Source organism: Tachysurus fulvidraco, chromosome 14, assembly GCF_022655615.1.
Source record: "Tachysurus fulvidraco isolate hzauxx_2018 chromosome 14, HZAU_PFXX_2.0, whole genome shotgun sequence".
NCBI classification, from domain to species: Eukaryota; Metazoa; Chordata; class Actinopteri; order Siluriformes; family Bagridae; genus Tachysurus; species Tachysurus fulvidraco.
Genome location: NC_062531.1, coordinates 11,030,527 through 11,051,446, shown reverse-complemented (window position 1 = coordinate 11,051,446; position 20,920 = coordinate 11,030,527). Strand labels below are relative to the sequence as shown.

The 20,920-nt window shown below is 37.1% G+C and overlaps 1 protein-coding gene across 1 annotated transcript; it reads right to left on the bottom strand.

Moving 5' to 3' along the window:
• Positions 1-81: 81 nt before the first annotated feature.
• Positions 82-20,126, bottom strand: sema3ga (sema domain, immunoglobulin domain (Ig), short basic domain, secreted, (semaphorin) 3Ga). The gene is made up of 19 exons (XM_027167045.2): positions 19,621-20,126; positions 17,404-17,539; positions 14,132-14,260; positions 8,586-8,746; positions 8,314-8,376; positions 6,937-7,056; positions 6,728-6,821; positions 6,489-6,608; positions 5,657-5,802; positions 5,430-5,544; positions 4,855-4,924; positions 4,627-4,771; positions 4,289-4,511; positions 4,058-4,146; positions 3,930-3,971; positions 2,776-2,933; positions 2,604-2,671; positions 1,886-2,013; positions 82-1,488 (listed from the first exon to the last, which is right to left on the bottom strand). The coding sequence occupies exons 3-19, from the start codon at positions 14,235-14,237 to the stop codon at positions 1,093-1,095; spliced, it is 2,244 nt and encodes a 747-aa protein (XP_027022846.2). The 5' UTR covers positions 14,238-14,260; positions 17,404-17,539; positions 19,621-20,126; the 3' UTR covers positions 82-1,092.
• Positions 20,127-20,920: the final 794 nt, after the last annotated feature.

Below are 20,920 nucleotides of genomic sequence, written 5' to 3'. Positions count from 1 at the left end.
ATTTTATTTTTAAACTTTAAGAGAAAATTGTTTTTCTTAAAAAAACATTTTGTATCATACTGAAATATAAAACAAATACAATAAGCAGCAATGCTCTTTTATTTCCATTAGGTCAATATATTTAAAAACAAAAAGAACATTCAAACAACACAACATCATTCTAATCTTTATAATACTAATAAAATCTTGTGCATTTTTAGTTACCAAAATCCAGTGTTACTCATTTTGAAGGCGAGATCATTAGTCACTACACAAGTCTGTGGTGATCAAACCTATATACAAAGAACCATGGTGTTATTATAATTACACTTAAATAAATATAACTATATTCCTTGTCTGTCATGCAAAATGCCCTCCACCTTTTTTTATAGTTTATAAATTCTCCACTAAGACAAAAAAAAAAATACAACTTAAAAATAAATACACATTATCAGCTATAGTGACACCCATGAAGACAATGTAGTGTTTCCTTAAACAAGAAATGGTGCAATTTTCCAACCAGGAAGGATAACCAGGATACATGTACAGCTTTATCTACTGATTTACTGTTATCTGTACTGTACCATGTGCTTTCAGTGCCCAGGCAGCACATGGGAAATTGCACTGGCCCACAGACGGAACACTTATACATATACACACACAGGAAATTTGTGTTGTCTAGTCATGATCTAGTCAGTTTAATCATACTCTAAGGTGCTTAAACTTATGTTATTCCAGTAAATGACAGATATCCAGCAAAACAAGGAAGTGAGAGCAACACAAGCTGGGTCATAAAATGTGCAAATATCACAATGATGGTCAGAGCATTTTTTTAGGGTCAAAATATGGTCCAAAATCAATGGAACACCAGAAGACTTGAGCAAAGTTAATGAGACATGACCCATAATGGAATATAAGAAATGAAGGAGAAAGTATGCAAACCACAATATCAAGACAAACACAGCAAAAAAATGAGCATGAGAGCTGAGCAGATGAGTCTCTTATGAAATAAGAAGTTTACACATGTGTCCCTTCACCTCACTCTCAGCAGAGTACATCAACAGGAAGACAGAATAGACCAATAGGTGAATGGAAGAAGTAGGCAGGTCAGTCTCAGCCTCCACTGGGTTCATGACCCTCTGTGTGTCTGCGGGTTGGACGTCTGCTTGGCTGCTCCCCTCGGTCAGTGAGCTGTTCCCAGTAGGATTGGCAATACTGGTGGATCACACGCATCTCAGGCTCTAATGGCTGCACGTTGCCAGCCGGGTGATGGGCTTGTGATTCAGGCTTGCGATGCCTCGGCATCATCTCCTCCTCTTTATCTTCATCGTCAGGTACAGTGAGGGCCACTGCGATGTTGCGGTCCAGAATGCGCAAGGAGACGCGTGCTAGAGTGTGCTTGAAGTTATTCTCAGTGGCCAGGCAGTGGTATAAACCAGCGTCTGAGTGGGTGAGGGATTTCAGCAGGACACCTTGAGGTGTGCTCAGTACTTCACCCTCTCTATTTAGCTGCATAAGGATTACACAGTAAAAGATTATTACGGACCCATGGCCACTACACACTATACTGTAAATCACTTTCACTATACAAACGAATATACAGTTGAAACCAGATATTTACATACACTTCAGAAAAAAACACAAAAACTTTTATTTCTTTACTGTCATACATTTTCTGTTTTAAATCAATAAATATGAACATATTTTTTGCATTTGTTAAATGTCAGAATCAAGAGAATTTTTATGTATTTTTATTATATCTTTCATCAAAGTCAGAAGTATACATAACTACAACATTACTAAACAAAACAACAGGTATCATTCAAATATACCGCACTAGCTTCTACACAAACATGTCGAGCCTATTTTTTTGTTTTACGTGATGAAGAACTGAATGGGATCTTACCAATTTCCTTCTTCCGTCTTTTTGATAGAGCCATTTGACTGTAGCTTGAGGTGATCTTGGTACACACTCCAAAAACGTGCTGCTTCCCTCCACACCAAACTGCATTGTCTCCTTAAGTCTCTTCTCCACTGTGGAGGCAGAAAATCAAGTCATTTCATGTGACACCTATTCTAGGATGTGTTATTTCAAAGCTTAGTGATGACAGAATGTATAAACTACAACCGGACATGCTCTGACAGGAAAATAATCCAGGATGTAGTGCTGTTAATGCCATTACAACCACAAATAAATAAATAAATAAATAAACAAATAAACAAATAAATAAATAAATAAATAACACCCAGTACATTATACAAACCTCTCTTCTACGTTGGAAATCTTACAAATACAACACAGACTAAAAATGCAAAACTATAGACATAATACTAAACTATATTACAATAATTATATTAATATAATCCTGTGGTTTGCCTTGCACTATTGTCAGAACTGCTGTCATGGAAAATTAATCAACACCTAAAGAATCAGAAGAAAAAAATCAACAGCACTGCCATAAAATGGCTAACATGTACACCATTACCGGTAAAGTGCATATATGAAATAATGTTACAGAGTACCGAGTTTTATAGCAGTTACTAAGAATGCATGTACTATAGATGAGATCAGGCTTAATATGGTCTTGGTTAACAAAAAGTTAACTTTGCTTTAAAGGTGGTACCTTTAGCGTTAAATCCTCGACACTGACGTAGAGGGTCACCATGTTTTACATCCTGCCTTCTGCTCCTCCTAAAAGAAAGAAAGTCCAAATCAAAATTCAAACCAGGGTTACAAATGTAAAAAATGTATTCATTCAACAGCTATAATGGAGAATTTGTGATTTTTTTGCTAACCTTTTAGTAGCCTGTGTGAAGGGTGTACAGCTTTCTCCATCCCATGCACAGTAGGGATCACGGGCCAGACAGCAGTCTGAGCAAGCCTTACCATAGACGCCACATCGATGCAATGATACCTGGGTAAGACCTGCATCTGACGATACGTACAGCTGTTGCTGTAGAGATGAAAGGAGAAATACTGTGCATTGTATATTCTGTTGTACAACAATATAGCAATATAGTACATTGATATTGAGCTCCTGAGTCAAATTGATCTGAAGGTTTTAATTAAGTAACATATCAAAACACATCGGATGTCTTGTTATAGGGAAATTATCCGGCATCATGTACAACATAATGGGAAAGTATGTAAATTAAAAGAAGAGTATATATTGAGTGGAATTTCCTGGGGCAGGGCAGTTTTTTTTTCCATTGATTGCTTCTGATTGAGAGATTTTTCAATGGAATTTTTGGCTGATTGACTGCAATAAAGAAGTTTGCTCATTCTCATCCAGGTCTGAGGAGATTTCTCTTTGTTTATTTCTTACCAATTATAGTGTTACCAGTAAAGTCTACTTAGATTAGTTAATGCTCAGCTGAAAGTCTAAGAGTGCGGTTCACCCTGTGATATGTCCACATGGAGACGGGCTCAGAGTTCTGACAGCATTTCGATGTACACTGAAGCATAGTGGATTATTTTCCTGTAACAGTGCATGCTAACATTTTACTTACTCTTATACCACAGTGATTTGCCACTGATTGCAATTTTTTATTTATTAATGAATGACATTATGCTTTTTCACCATTCACCAGTCATGGTAGTTCCTATTATGACTGATACATGTACTTATATACTTCATTAATCATTCAAACATTTCTGTACAAATATATTTATGGAAGCAGTGTCGGGTATCAGAGTCACGTTTTCCTTTGTCTTCAGGACTAAGGAGTTTTTGCTTTCAGGTTTCTACACATGGATAAATAAATGACATTTTCTTTAATTAATCAAAAGAATGACTGTGGTACACAAAACTTTGGGATGTAATTTTATAGTAAAATGATTACCGTCCCTTTGGGACGGTAATCGCCTGTTTATTTATTTATAAATCCTTACTTACTCCAGTTTAAATAGTTTAAAATGGTACGTCAAGGTTAATGTAGAAATGTTTTACCCTTTTAGCAGATATCCTCATTGTTTTAACAGGTACTGGTGTCTGTAGAGAAAGGAGAAGGTATTATAAATTATACATATTACTATTGTGGTAGTTCTTAGCATCAAACTAGATGCAGATTTGATTACCCTGAAAACTTCCACTTCCTCTAATGTCAGCTCTTCCATGGTGGTTGGATCTTTGGGCAAAACTATAACCTTTTGTACTGTTCCACGATCTGAAAGGCAGGAAAAATGTACAAGTTTTATTTCACATTGTTAGGTGTTCAGTTACATTTACAACACCTGCTGGTAGATTGGTGTGAGAAGGTTAAGAATGAATGAATGAATGAATGAATGAACTGTAGCCTGATTATTTACCTGTGCCTAGAAAAAACACCTCATATCTCCCATCCACAGCATCCACCTGGTCCACAGCGATGGTGGTGAACCTGTAGTCTACGCCTGAGCGTACCACCAGGGGACGCTTGTGTATTGGATACACAGAGTGATACATGAGTGGGTGCGAGCGAATGAAGTTCACAGCATCGTCTGAGAACACTTTGGTAGACTGCAAACTCGGAGTAAATGCGCCTCCAGGACACTAGAGGGTAACACAGAGCTATGTTACTAGATGAATAGTAACACAGAGAGTAATCTTGCTGAGAAGTGCATTAGGTGCAGAAAGAATAAACATTTAATAGGTGTTTTAAGCTCACAGTTCCAGGTCGAGGGTAGGGGATCTTTCCTGTGTACATCGTCCATTGGTAGTTGTGCCCATGTTTGTGGGCAAAAGGCCCATTGAATACATTACGTATATCAGCCATAGAGTAAACACACACGGCTGATCCCTTAAAAACAGACCTAAGGCAGATATATGAAACTAAGCTGAGCACATGTGACAATGTTATTTTTAAATATATAAAAAAAAACTTAGTGATCCTTACCCTGCAGTGGAGAAAACGGCATACACCATAGGGTTACGCTCATCCTGGGTGGGCTGAATAAAAATATCTCCTGAAAGGAAGAAGCATTATTTAATTTCAGTATCAAAACTGAAACCAGTGTTTAAAAATCCAGCTTAAATCAAGTCAAGAAGAATAAGTATATCAGTATAATCAGTATAAGATTTAGGCTAGGGTTAGGCTGGTCTAGCTGATTCTAATCTGTTACCCAGCCTGACTGCAAGAAATACTCTGACCAGTTAGAAATAAACTGACGATTATCTTTAAAACCTTACAAGGTAGAACCACTCTTACTAGTCTGTACCAGCTGGACCAGTTAGAACCAGCATGCAAGAGCCACAAACCGCTCTAAATCTGCTAGATCCAGCCTGACCAGCAAGAAATAACCTGGCCAGATAACCAGTCTATATGTGTCCAAAACTGCTCTAAAACTATCAAAAATTATACCAGCTAGAACCAGTCCGAACACTTAGAAAATCCCTTTAAAACTCTCTAAAACCATAAAGGCTTTTTTTCCCCCAGCATTGACATTATATACAAGAAATGAATTTACTCACTCAGCTCATCGAAGAAGGTCTCCACACCATCATCACCCATCACAGAACACACCAACCTGGCTTTCAGAAATGTTGTCCATTTGTTAACTAGTATCTTCTGTCCTCCCTCATCATTCTGGTAACACAAACACATTCTGCCATAAATATATTTCTCTGTATTTTGAGAAGAATCAGCTTCATCCTAACTAATTATCTGCCAGTTTGTTTGTTTTTTTGAAGGACCGCACCAGGCACACTCGTCCCACTCTGGCCAGCACGCTGGGGCTCGCTGTCCCTCCAGAGTCCAGACTCTTCTCCCGGAAGAAAAAGTAGAGCTTGTCATCATTCTTCTCAGAGCTGTCAGGAATCTGCTTTATTTTAATGAACACTGGTTCTAAAATACAGACAGACAGAAAGAAAGAAAGAAAGAAAGAAAGAAAGAAAGAAAGAAAGAAAGAAAGAAAGAAAGAAAGAAAGAAAGAAAGAAAGAAAGAAAGAAAGAAAGAAAGAAAGAAAGGCTATTTAATTCTTATAATATTTTTAATAATAATAATAATAATAATAATAATAATAATAATAATAATAATAATAATAATAATAATAACAATAATTATTGTTATTGTTATTATTATTATTATTATTGCTGTTGTTGTTATTCTTCTTCTTCTTATTATTATTATTATTATTATTATTATTATTATTATTATTATTATTATTTCACTGGCATGTAAAAACAATCTGAATAAGTGCATGAGAAGGATTAACTGAGACCAATTGTGGACACATCTGATGGAGCTGAGGTGGAGGAACTGGCATAATTCACAGACCAAGTTGACAGTATGTCTATCATAAGGGTTATTATTGCACCCGAGTGTTTCCAGGGGCTTAGTGGTAGGGATTATTCTACACCCAATTTGGCTTAAAATCCAAATACAGATATAGATATTTTGAGCACTATACAGATACAGATACAGCGCGTACCTTTGTTACAACTCTAGAGTGTTTCCAGGGGCCAGTTGAGTGAAGTAGCCTATTTATTATGAATTGGAGATAAAGAGATTAACTTTACCAAATCCTTACCATTAATCCACCTGGAGTCATACTGCTCTGTTCTAATAGCTGGCCTGCTCCCCATCGTCATAAAGATAGCTGGGTCAGTGGCCATGAAGTCCACATGTACACCAGCATACAGGCTGCCATCTGGAATGAGCAGGATATCAGGAAAAGAGAAAAAGAAATTGGACATTAGAATGTACTTTGTGTATAGTACAGAGTATCAGAAGACAAACTGCTGCTGTATTTTGCTAGAATAGACTCACTGATAAAAGCTGACACATCTTCCTGGTTTGGGTCGTAGGAGCATTTACCCTTTCCTGAATCCATATATCCAGGGACCAGCCTAAAGAGATAGTCCTACACAAAGAGAGAGAAAAGGAGGGAGCATTGGAGGGGGTTTTAAATAATTGAGCTATTGACTATGCTTGTCTGTGTATACTGTATGTATGTGAGTGCATGTATAAGTGTGTACTTCAGCTCTCCAGCCTCTGTTGATGAAGGTACAGATGGGTCTGTAAGCTCCAGTGCCACATGTGTACAGATGAGTCCTGTTCCATGGTTCGATCATACGCACAAAATTGGCACACTCTCCCTAGGAAACAAATACATACAATCATACATGCTTCCACACTAGATATATTTAACTTTTATGGATATTCTACAAGAAAATGCAAAATGAAATACCTTTAATACAAAATGAAAAAATTTCATTCATAGGAACACAATATCTTCAGCTAGATGCATGTACATCGTGAACAGAATGTGCTCACACAACGCTGAAATCAATGTTCAGTTTACTAAGGCTTTAACTCATTTGTATTTTATTTGTCATTTGCGTTTTAAAAGCTGCTATAAAGAGGAGGAATTTTAAATTCCTGATTAGTTCTTACTAAATGTAGGCTTTTGTTTTAGAACAATTTTATTTTCAGAAGTAATTGGCATGGAAACCCTTAACCCAGCTAATATGCCATTTTATTTCCAATAGTTTTTAATGAATAGACAGCTGTGTGCACAATAAGCCAGATAAGTGTGATGAGTGATTTTTATATTATATAGTAACATTTGCAAAAGTCTGATGTGCTCAGGGGGAAGGATTTATGTGATGTATTTGCTATGATCAGGTTGTTCTAAACGTGTGACAAAGCAGTTTCAACGCATAAAGGACCTTTCTCCAAAGTCCTCTAAACCAGCCTTGAATTATTACTGAATTTATCCTAAATTAAAATGTTCTAACAAAATGAATAAAAAGATATGTGCACCTGGCAATAAAGCCTGGAAAGCTCATAGCAACACACATGGATCTAATTTTCAAAATGGAAACAGACAAAAACCAAACGTAAAACCAGACAGCACTTTTCCAATTTTCCAATGATTTGTACAGTGATTAATTTCCTCACACTGTTTTTTCTGCCAACATCCTGCCTTTTGCATGAACCTCCTTTAAATACATATGTATGAGGAAGAGAAGCGCACTTCACTGCATGTCAGCATGTTGCTGCATGTTACTACATCAGTTTCCTATAAAACATCTGGCCTGGTGTATTCAAAGAATTTCTGGGATTACATTTGGCAAACAAACAAACAAACAAACAAACAAATAAATAAATATTCAGAAGTTAGAATAATTTTTTTTATCATGAGTTTTGTGATTTTTATCATTTTGGAATTCTTTTTTTTTTGTTCATGAGAAATCATGCAGATGTAAATCTTTGCACTTTACAATGTAACCAAGACTCAAATAAAGTTTATGTTAGCTAAAAAAATACATAAAACATGAACAAACAAACAAGCAAACAAATTCAAAACATCATAATGTACCTGGGAGAAATCTTAAAAGAGGTAGACTCACATGCTTTCCTTTCCCTGTCATCTGACACTCTCCCTTTCTCTGTGTCGGAGCAGGCCAGTGGATCTGTGAAAGAAGAAAAGGAAAAACTTCTTATCCTTCGATACACAGGTTTGATGTAAGTTTTTTCCTACTCTTATCATAAAGATGATTCTAGATCAGCAAATTTGCAACCATGTAACATGGATAAGATGAATATAATACCTAAGGCATCTCTCTAAATGTCATCACAGATCATTAAAATGTGCATGAGTACATCTGTCAGCTCTTCTTACAATTAGAGGCTCCTTGTTGACATTCTGCATGTCCAGTGAAACGAGGTACTCGCGACTGCCCAGGTAAAGACGGCCCTGATCCTGGTCCATGTGAAGGATCCGGTAATCGCTGGTGTTGAAAGATAAACTAAACGGTCTTGCTGTCCGAGTGTCCATTAGTTCTGGCAAGGAATAGAGACGGAGACATGAGAAATGTTATTAATGATGACTGCATTAATGTGGCTTTCTGAATGAAACATGAGTAAAATTGTAATTATAATTTTAAAGCAATTTCTCTTCTGAAAGCTGTAAATACAGGCTTACAAGTTAATTCAAGTTAACAAACTGTACCCAGTAACATGTATATTTCTAAATTAAATGACTGAACTAGAATATAGTTTCATATTGTTTTCTCCCTCCAGCAGGAGGTCATGTCTCGGTCTGTCTATCATTTTCTCTTGGCAGTCTATATATCCACTGTGCATTAGACTATTGTGTAGTAAATACAGCTTTGTGAGCTTCTTGTCCTTGGGATCTCAAAGTTTCAGCAGGAAACCTGCTATTTCTAAGCCACTACCTCTGGGAACTCTTGCAGGGAGTCAAATCAATTTTTGAGAGCATCAAGCAGAAAGAGGGAGCAAAGTTCACTTAACTCAGCAATAGATTGTCTGGCTGCTATCTCAGTCAGGGGAAAAAACTGTGAAAAATACACAGGATGCTCCGTTCAGAGATGCTCATTGAGAGATTCTTTATTATTCTTGACATTCAGACAATCATTAAGGTTATCAAAAGGTCTTAACAACAAAATGCCAAGAGTTCATCATGTGAACACTTAACACTTTGGCTAACAGCAACTCAACACACAATGTATCATATGAACTGTTAAAAATTAAGTAGTTCCTGTTGCTTTTGTTCCTTCATATAAATCTCATCCTGAAATATTGATGATGAAACAATCTGAAACAATCTGTTTATATTCCCATTAGAGTATTTTAAATGGTAGGATTTACATAAGCATATATCTAAGTGTAGCCTTTCTCTGGCTCAGATGACTACGGCTCTCATCTTACATATGTTTATATGCTTAAGGGCTTCAGTCACACCCCATAAACATGAACCAGAAACACTGCACAGAACCTGACATCATTGTTCCTTGCTGTCTCTTCCTGAACACAGTGTTCATTGTGTAAGAGAAACGATTTTAAAAGTGGGTTCAAGTTGAGCTTTAGTTGTCTCAATGGACCTCATTAGCTGTTATGAGTTTTTTTAAGTGCTGACAATATGAAGGGTTGCTGTAAATAAAACAGTGCATTCTGGGTGAGTTGTCCTTTTAATATGCCTCATTACAAATGCTACTTAGTGGATGGAAGTGAGAAACTGAAACTCAAACATCTACGTGTCAATGTTATTGAAATTATTTATTGCAATTATTTATTGCAATAACACATGAAACCCTGATACAAAACAAATTCTTTTAAACCAAGACTATGTACAGATTTCTGGAAAATAGGTAAGATATATTTCACATATGTCCCATATATTTATGTCACTCAGATCTGTCATATCTATATATACCCACTTGTTTATAAAAGCAGTCTAAAATAGCCAAGCCTGCTCTAAATCCATGTTCTGTTGGCTTCCTCTTCCTTTTGAGGTCATCACTAACTAATCCATAAGGATGTTTGTTTAACAGAGAAGTCAGGAAATGCGTGTATGACTTGACACCCTAAATGTGCTAAAAAGAGTCTTCATGGCATGGCCATGCCTCCAGAATAAGCAGCCTGGATCTCTGGGCAGGCAGAACTGGGCGTGTGAGAGAGCGGAGGCTCCTGAACAATCTGCTTCCATTCTCCTTCCCTAACTATAAACACAGGACACACAAATGTTGCCAGATCACAAGTAGATAAAAGTGGACACTGCTCAGAGTTCAACAGAAAATCACAACCATATATGGATCTGCTAAACAAAGAGGAAGAATGATGACCCAAGTGATGGAACAGATCTGGCCAGGGATGTTACTAGAAACTTGTTAGACAGAGAAGGAGAAAATGTTACTGCTTAGAACAAACTGAGTCTTTTTTTATTTATTTGCATGTTTGCAAGTTCAACCCGTGCTAACACAAGACGTGCGCTGATCACAGAATCACATTATAACCTGATAATAATAATCTGATAATAGCCATCTATTATTATTATTATTATTATTATTATTATTATTATTATTATTATTATTATTATTATTATTTTACTTTTATTTATTTATAATCGGGGGAAAAATTAACCAAAAGTCAAATAATTTCTATTTGGGAATTGTTTATTTATATGTATGATATTAACCATGTCTTGTAAGCAGCATCCTGTATTTGAATTTGTTTAGGTATTTTCTTTTCTCTCTGTTTATTATAAACTTCCACTGTTGCACATTAAATTTCTGCAAACAGCCTTCCTCCTCTTCAGGCGCGTTCGAGACAAAGGTCATCCCTCTGTTGAACAATGAACAATCCATCTCTGAGAACACACAACACACAAGAGCCAAGCAGAGAATTGGTCTTTTCCGGCCCACTGTTCTTCCTCTAAGGGAGGAGAGTACATCGGGTGGGGAGGTTAGGAGGTGAGGTGTGGGCAATCGATCCTAGAGAGATTGTTCTCATGGCTGGGGAATACAGCAGTCTGGGCAAAAACAATGTGAATAGATGAGATGAGATAGAAGCCAAAGGCCCCAGATGAGTTTCAGCTGAATTACACGCACTGCCGATGAAGAATAGAGGTATCAGACAGTCAATACTGAGCCAATTCCACTGAGCACAAGAAGATCAAATTTTCATGCAAGTTTCATGAAGGTGTGGTGTGCAAAAGGCACAAACAATGTGATTTGAAGAAATGTTATGTATCTTTCTCAATAACTGCGCAAACGTTCACATCAGTTTCCTGTAAATCCCATGGTCGGCATTGTGGTTTGTCAAGAACTCAAAACATGAGAATTGGGTCAAAGGCACTAATGCTTCCGTGCTGTGTTGCAGCTTATTTCTCACAATTCAGTGAAATTACCTACATGTTTTTACTGCTGACAACACTTTACTAAACTCCACTGTTAGTTTATTTGGAAGAAGGAAACCTGATTCATCTTTTTTTTGTCTTTCTCTTATATTTCACCAGTTCAGAAATGTTGACTGACTAAGTTGGCCAAAACAGGGTACATGGCAAGAATGAGATGATCGTGAACTTACAGTAACTCCAGATGATGATATTTAGTTTATCCCCAACAACAGCAATACAAAACACTGAGCATCCACAAAGCTTTTCTTAAATAGCAGCATATCAAATACCAACATTATACAATGACTTAGAAGGCCAAATTATACTAGAAATAAGTTCTATAATGAGTGCACAGGGAATATGGTTTATGTAAGCCACACAGCAGTGGTTTATTGTCTAAACAGTTACTGGAAACTATGCCAACATGAGGCATACTGTATATGAGCAGAAAATATGCACAGAAAATTTCACAAACCTTGCAAAATCCAAAATCCAAACGAATACAACTGAAATACTAATATAACTGAATAACACTGCTAACTAAATAATGATCAGGCCACGTTAACAGAGTAGACACTGCAATTATTACATAAATTCAAGCTTTGACCATTTTTTAAGGTATAAACTTGCTTTGCTGCTATACACAATTTGCCAGCGAATCAGTGATCACCAGCCCTTGTTTTTTTCAGATGCCCTTCCTGATGTCACCCTCCCCAATTTATCCAGGTTTGGGACTGGCACTGGGATCTTAGCAGATGGCAGCTGGGGTTTGTTCCCTGGATTAAATTTGCTAACAACAAAACAAGTAGATGTGTGTATTAAAGTGACCAGTCATGGTCCATAGACTTTACAATCCCCAACAACACTGCTATTGTACCTACACCACATGGTACCAGGTCTTTTTTCACAAATGGGGTAGAGTAGGCAGGGCACATTATGTGGAGCAGTAGATGGATTAAAGCCAGCACTGAGGGATTTTTGAGTTGGTCTTGGAAAAGCCACTGGATGTTACTATGTCTAAATTCTGGCAAACAGACAAAAAAGATGAAAAATTGGGTTTTTGCCAAAATTCAATATTTCTTCCTGTAACACTCATGTTAGAGTCATGAACTGGAGATGTGTATATGTGGACCCAAGTATTTGAGCAGAGCTGATTAACATATGGGAATGACTTATGGGAATAATACCACAGTGCATCTTCCTTTTTGTAGCTTATTCAATCAAGCTTATTCAGTAGGCAACGTTGTATTTAATCGAAGTATTTATCTAATGGAAGTTTATAAGACTAGTGACAAGGCTATGATATATATTTAAACAACTGATTATATATCATATGTTTGTATGTTTGTGTGTGTGTGTGTGTATATATATATGTATATGTATATATATATCATTATGCCTAAGTGTGATTTCTTCACCTACAGAATATCAGGCTTTGTTTAAGATAAGCAGAATCAAAACATCTATGTATGGCATACAAATTTGTCCCCTTTTCACTTTTGAGAATAACCAGATTTTAAAATGGTGTAACTTTGTGTGGGATTTAGATATATGCAAAAGGGAAACATTTAATTTGCAGGACATCTGTAGTCTTCTGAACTATAAACAGACCATATAATATTTCATCATGTGGTTTCACCAGGGTCTTCACAGTGAAGGGTTTTCCCAGGTTTTAGTGGAAAAGGTTTGTAATGAACTTGATTGAAATGGTTTCTGAATTAGCTGATAATTGACAGGTGTGTTATTTTGTTAAGCCTACCTTCTAATCCATACAACAGTCTTTAATCATACAAAGTGGGCAGAGCTGTTTTAACATCTCTGATATAATTATGAAGCTTTGATGCAATAGCAATGTATTCGTTTCCCTTGCCACAGTTATGTGTTGCAGTCTGAAATGTCAGAACAGGAGTAAGTGAGATTCCTCTTTCATGATTCATTCATATAATTTTTATTTACACAGTACGTTTAAAAGCACTCATCTGTCTGTCTTTTTATATTGTGCTAATCAGAAGTCTTTGTGCATTTTTTGTGTGTGTGTGTGTGTGTGTGTGTGTGTGTGTGTGTGTGTGTGTGTGTGTGTGTGTGTGTGAGTGTGTGTGTCTGATTGTCCATGCCTCTCATCTCATATTGCATATTGCTATTATTAAAATTTCCTGAGAACTTTATCAGTGAACATGAACGGAGTGTGTTACGCAGTGAGTATCCGTCACGAGTCTGGGTGACAACATCCACCTTTTGTTCTCTTCTAGCAACAGTCGAGCAAATTACAGGAACTACACAATATTATATATATGCGTGCGTGTGTGTGTGTGTGTGTGTGTGTGTGTGTGTGTGTGTGTGTGTGTGTGTGTGTGTGTGTGTGTGTGTGTGTGTGACTGTATGAGTGCGTTCATGCCTGAAGGCAGATGAATGAATGGCTGTGAAAAAGTGGGAGTGAAAAAGCCAGAGCCAGACAACACCAGTTTTACAATAGTACAGGTGTGTGTGTATGTGTCTGTTTATTAAAGGTTTATAAACGTGTATGTGTTTACCTTTAAAAGCTAAAGCCACTCTGGGAGCTGAACGCAGGATGCAGGATACACCGCAAAGACACATAACCAGCAGCAACAGGATGACTCTGGTTCCCATAATGCCCATGTGACTCAAAGTCCTATAGAGACCTAAACAAAAGAGAGTGGCTAAATATATCATTAGGGCACAAAACAGAACACACCGCATGCCACAGTGAGGACATACAAAGGATATGAGGGGTCAGAAATAAGTGAAAATATAAAGAAATGAACATTGAAAGAAAAAACAACACTCTGAGAGTGAGCTTGAACATTTTACACATTGCTAACACATCACTATTGCTGTAATAATAATACAAGATTAACACAATCTTCCTGCAAACCAAAGGCATCATCTGATTCACATCAGCACTGTGTTCAGCCTGCAGGTGAATAAATGAGACCTGCTTGTAATAGAGGCACGTCAAACACCACACACCTGTGAAACAGAGCTTTGAACAACACGTGCCTCCAAAATGCCAACTTGTTAAGCTGTTGTAAAGCCCTGTCACATTGAGCCACGTTATATCCTCTAGCAGGAGATCCCTCCAGGCCCAGTTTACATCGGTTTCCACTAACTGATCCAAGCCACCAGCATATGACATCAGGGATTTGGGCACAGAGGTGAAATGACTGGGGCAGCCATGCAGGGTTTGCATTTTTTGCCACCATTCTCTCTATTATAAAAAACGAATGACGGATTATTAAGTGGCAGCAGTAAGCGACAGCTGACTTGGAAGCATGCTTGAACTTGTTACATTCACAGAACGAACACAAGTGCTTTGGACTTCGTCCATTGCTTCCATAACAAACGTTAACCCGACCCTTCAAAGTGTGCTAAAGCATTACAGAGCTGCAGTTAAATGTTTACTGTTAGCACATATGTATGTACAGTAGCTCTTATTGGGTAAAGTCTGGTTGTATAAATGATTGTAAGTAATGAATAATAGAACAGAATCTAAAAATGCCTATAAAATATTTGAAACCTTATATACATTATGAATTGTGTGTAAGTAATAACCAAGACATTAATTTACATTTCTGTACATAAATATTGCTAACCATGGAATAAATTGTTATTATATTTCATTTAAAAGATTTCCTCTGTTTGACCATCTCCATTTCAGTTATTGAACAAAAAACCTGTTTGTATTGTTGTTATTTTGGCTTTACAGCAGATATAGCTCATAAATATAAGACAATCTCCCGTATATGTATAGACAATACATTTCAAATATGTGTGTCTACTTGTTGATTCACTCACACACACACACACACACACACACACACACACACACACACACACACACACACACACACACACACACACACACACACACACACACACACACACACACACTTAGGTTTAATAGAAGCAACAAAACACACTTATTCTGGAAAGGCTACAACTTGTTAATGAATACAGGGCTATACAACACCACAGCGCTCACATCAGCGGCCTAAAATAAGCTTTGCCACCCAAACTGCCTCCAAACGTTGACCTCTGATCACATCTGAGAAAGATCCGTAACTCTTATGTAATCCATGCAGAACAAATAATTTATATCTTCCTCATGAGGAATTAAACCTTTATTGTATTGTAGTGTTGTAGGTATTTATTAGAGATTAAATCAAGTTTTGTGCGTCTGTGTAAATTAGATACTCAGCAAATACGGAAAGCTTTGTCCTGTACCTCATTAGATAATTCTTGCTGTTCTATTCCATACATGTCTAAAATCCTTGTGATTCAGTCCCATCACAAGCACTCCGAAGTAAAATCACTCTATGCATATTTTACTTTAATAAATAATGCAACGTTCAACTATTTTTGTAGTCCTATTACTTGTGCCTGAAGTTTTGAAACACAAGTCTAGTGACAGGACAGCTTGGTGTATAACGACATAGGCAGCATATTACCACTGGCTCATGATTGAAAGTCAATTCAATTTATTAAGTAGTAGACATTTCAAAGTGCACACCACTGACCGATAAAACTTACCTCAGAGAAACAATACCATACTCTGATGCTAATTTTTGCTCACATCACAGAAATTGATTCAACACTGAATCGATAAGAGACAAATTATATGCAACGTGGTATTTTAAGATACAACATAAGGTTGTACTGTACAGTATAATTTTTTCAGATATACATTTTGATTTGAAAAAATTTGTATGCGTGTTTGGAGTCACTGTCATGTTTAAAACATCTATAACTTCTTAACTCCCTGACAGAGGCAACCAGCGTTTGGATTAAAATATCCTGGTACTTTATAATATCCTGGACCTCTAGAGGTGACACAGCCCAAAGCATCAACCTCTATCATCAAATATTGGAGACGATATCGAATATTTTCAAGGCAATCGGCCCTCTTTAATTTTGCACTTCTCTGAACACAACATACTGATCCAACTGTAACTGACACTACATTTTAAAGGTTTGCTCTCATTGAAGGACAGTATTGTATAAACCTTTCTATTAATAGCATCGGCTAGGTATTTTTTACATGTAATACCCAGCTTATGCATGTCAACACCCATTTGTCAATATTTGTGATGTCAAAGGCAATTTAAATTTGTTTGTATTTAAATGTAAGTAGTCTTTTACACGAGGTGATGAAAGTACTTCTAATGAAAGTGTAAAATGAGCATAATTGTTTGAAATATTTATACTTGCTTATGACTGTGCCCATTTGCTTGAAGGGTGCCAATAATTCTAAAGTTGGCAATGCATAATCCTATCACAATAGATGAAATGCCAAAGAATCTCCAACTAATAAATATAGTTTGGAGATCTCTCTGGAAATCTAAACTACTGCTTGTAAATCTTTCTATGCACCAGCCTGGAGTTCACACTCAGCGCAACTAGAGGCTTGTCTCGGAATGCATTACATGCCCAAACTGCAGTAAAGAGACAAGCGAAGAAAGAGGGGACATGAGTGAATGAGTATTGGTGTGAAAGAGCAGAGGAGTTAAGAGAGAAAGGATTAAAAGCGTGAGGCACTGATCTGATGATAATGTCTCTGCATCATCCTCAGAGATGGATATGGCAGTACTGCAGGAGAGATTGAAATCACAGAAGGTTCCTGGGGAGAGCTTGAAACAAATGCATGAAGACTGAATTCTGGTGGGAAATTACACTGGGACAAAAAAAAGGTCAATGACTCATTCTCTGAGGGGGTTAGGATTGCAGCAAACCTCTCTTGCTGCCTATTTCTGTCTTTTTAGTTGTCTTTTTCATCTCCTCATCTCACCTTTTCTCTTTTCTTGAGTGCTTCACTGGCTTAAGATCAGACTCAGTCTGCTTGATCAGATCTGGCTTCTCACTTGATGTTTGTCAGCACAGGTCGAGCATTCAGATGTTTTCACATGTTGGTTCTGGCACTGCTTCTGTGGGAAGGTGCGGCAGACACACATTCATAGGTACAAAAGAGACGTACACTGCAGCCCAGCTATACAATCACAAGAGCATATAGACACACACACACACACACACACACACACACACACACACACACACACACACACACACACACACACACACACACACACACACACACATTTTATATAAATTATTCCTTACATACATACATACATACATACATACATACATACATACATACATACATACATACATACACACATACATACATACACTCACACCTACATACGTAAAGGAACCAGCCCCCACCCCATATAATCAAAATGGCCAGAAATTCCCTTGTGGCCCACATGCTCACACACACACACACACACACACACACACACACACACACACACACACACACACACACACACACACACACACACACACACACACACACACACACACATACAGAGACGCAGGTGTAAATTCACTGACATATGCCTATAGAAACACAAGCCTCAGGCTGGAAAAATAAGGTCAGTGTGGATCATGTTTCCACCTGCTGAGGTGAAAATCTAAATCCTCATGTAATTACCCAAGATTTCTCTTTCTTTCTCTCTCTCTCTCTCTCTCTCTCTCTCTCTCTCTCTCTCTCTCTCTCTCTCTCTCTCACACACACACACACACACACATACACTCACCTCTCTCTCTCCCTTTGAGAAGGTTTAGAGCAAACTGTCACTTAATAAAATAAAGATTTCATTGTAGCATTTATATAAAAACACTTCACACCCTGTGGGAATTTGTCTTTTAATTATGCGAGTGCTAGACATAACACGCAGCAAAGACATCATACGAAGCAAAGTTCAGCTTGTATAGTGTCTCATTATTGAACAAATATACATGTATATTATTTACTAGATGCACGTTGCCCTGTTTAGAAAAAGTGAATGGTTCACTATATGAAAGCTAAGCGATCATTCCAAAGCACAAAATTACTTTTGTACACAATAAAATTGTGTACTTTTTTCACAAAATATATTCTGCTCTGTGTGCCATCATACAGTCACAGCAATGCACACAGATTGTTGTAGAAATTTACTTTAGAAAATACAGAAATTTGTATGATTGCAAAATTTGTTGGATTCATTTCTTCCCATTGTCATTTAACATATCCCATGTTTGTATTCACAAAACATTTACACACAAAAACCGACACATTACAGTACAGATATTGATTTGTCTGATGGTAACAAACTCCTCTGTGTACTCTAACACAATTTAATATGCAACCAGACCAATCTGAAGTTAAAAAGTTGTTAAGCGGCCCATTTGCTGCTTCAACAGTTAAGTGGGAATTGACAGGTATGGACTGTTATAATTTCATGTCTGCATACATTATAGATGATAGCACTCTACTGGAATGGACAGCATATGAATTATGAATACTAAAAGCTGAAATCTATGACGTCCATTCTGCATCTCGCTCCGCGTTTATACATTTATTCCAAAGCCTTTTCCAACTTAAACATGGGACTGAATCATCAAATGGTTGCTGTGCAGCTTTAATATGAACCTAGTTTCAGAAAAAGACAAAAAGGTACTTCTAAAACTTCTAAATGTGAAATCATTTGTAAAACTATTTAATGTTAACCAGTTGTATGTTCCTTTGAGGTCTAATAACTAATCAGGTTTATTAGGGTTTTAAATAAATATTGCGTTTCCATCATATCATATTGACTTTGGCAACAAAGGCAAGAATACTACTACTAATAATAATAAGAAGAAGAAGAACAACAACAACAACAATAACAACGTCAAGCTTTTATTTTTTTCAGAAAAGCAACAGAAAAGATTTTAATTTATTCATTCGTTTACTTTATTATTTAACTTATCAGCTAATTCCCACTGGTGTAATTTTGCGTTAGAAGATGGAAACATTTCTATGGTGCAGTGGCTCTTCAGGTCCTCATTACCAAATCATCTAACTAAACTGAGAACCTTTATTTATTTATTTTTTCCAAGAAACCACCGAAATGACCAGAAAGACAGACTGAAATATCTTCTAACACAAAAGTTAAGAAAGGAAATGAATCTTACTCACTTTGTTGTATGCTTTGTCTCCAAGCTTTCTGTCAGGTCTGGGGGTAAAAACTGAGGCGCAGGTGAGATTTTATCACCACATTCCTCTTAGTCTTGATGTGATATTCCTCAGTCTTGGACAGAGAGAGACAGAACGAAAAAGAAAAAAAGAAAGAAAGAAAAAACACTTTAATCCGCCCAACAGTAGTTCACCTATAAACACCTTCAGGGTTTTTGACTTCTTTTCATGTGAATCCTTTGCTCTTGGAGATCGATGCGTTGCGTCTCCTGTAAGAGGAGATAACGCGAAGTTACTGCTTCATTCTCTTATCTCCCAAACCGTGAACACGAGAATACTAAAAAAAAAAAACAAGCAAAAAAAAATGTTTTCGTGACAGCCTGACGGAAGATAAACGCTCCGGGTCCGAAAAAGGGAAAACGGTGTCTTGTTGTCACGTAAGCTGTACTCTAACCTCCTGGGTTCTTTAAGCCTGGCAGGTGTTGACTGCTGGATCCCTGGAACGTCTCCCTCCCTCCCTGCCTGTCTGTCACACTCCCACTCCCAATACACACTTTTAACTCATTACACACCGAGGAGTATCTGGCAAGGAGCTGACACATTTCCTAAACTCAAAAAGAATACCCTGAACAGTACACAATCATAACTGAGGGGGGGATCATGAATAAATATTCAGTGGAATACATTTTCATCTCATCACATAAACATTTAGAGATAGAAATATGCTCCAATTTTTGATGAAAGGTTCATTTCATTTAAATCACATTTTATTACGTACACAATATTTATTACGTACTGGCTGATCGGTGAATATGTAGGTGTTTTGTAAATGCAAACATCTAAGATGCACACACTGCAGCCCACATGGAACACATCCAGATGTTTGCATTAAAAAAAACACCTACATATTCACTGATCAGCCAGAACATTAAAATCACCTGTGTAATACTGTGAATGTAACCCTGTTTCCAGTTCACCGGCTGCCCTTCTTCTGACCACTTTTAACATGTACTAACCACATCACAAATTGGCCCTTGTCAAAGTACAGATCTTTAAACTTGCCCATTTTTTTGGCATCTGACTCAACACTCTTAAGAACTGACTATTCACTTGCTGCCTAATACGCTTTGACGGTGCTACTGTAAAGAGATAATCAATATTATTCAATTTACCTGTCAGTGGTGTTAATGTTATGGCTGATCAGTGTACACAGACACATTACACTGCAAATATTGATTGGTTTGATGGTAACAAACCCATCTGTGTGCTTTAACATCATGCAAAATGCAAGCTGTCCAGACTA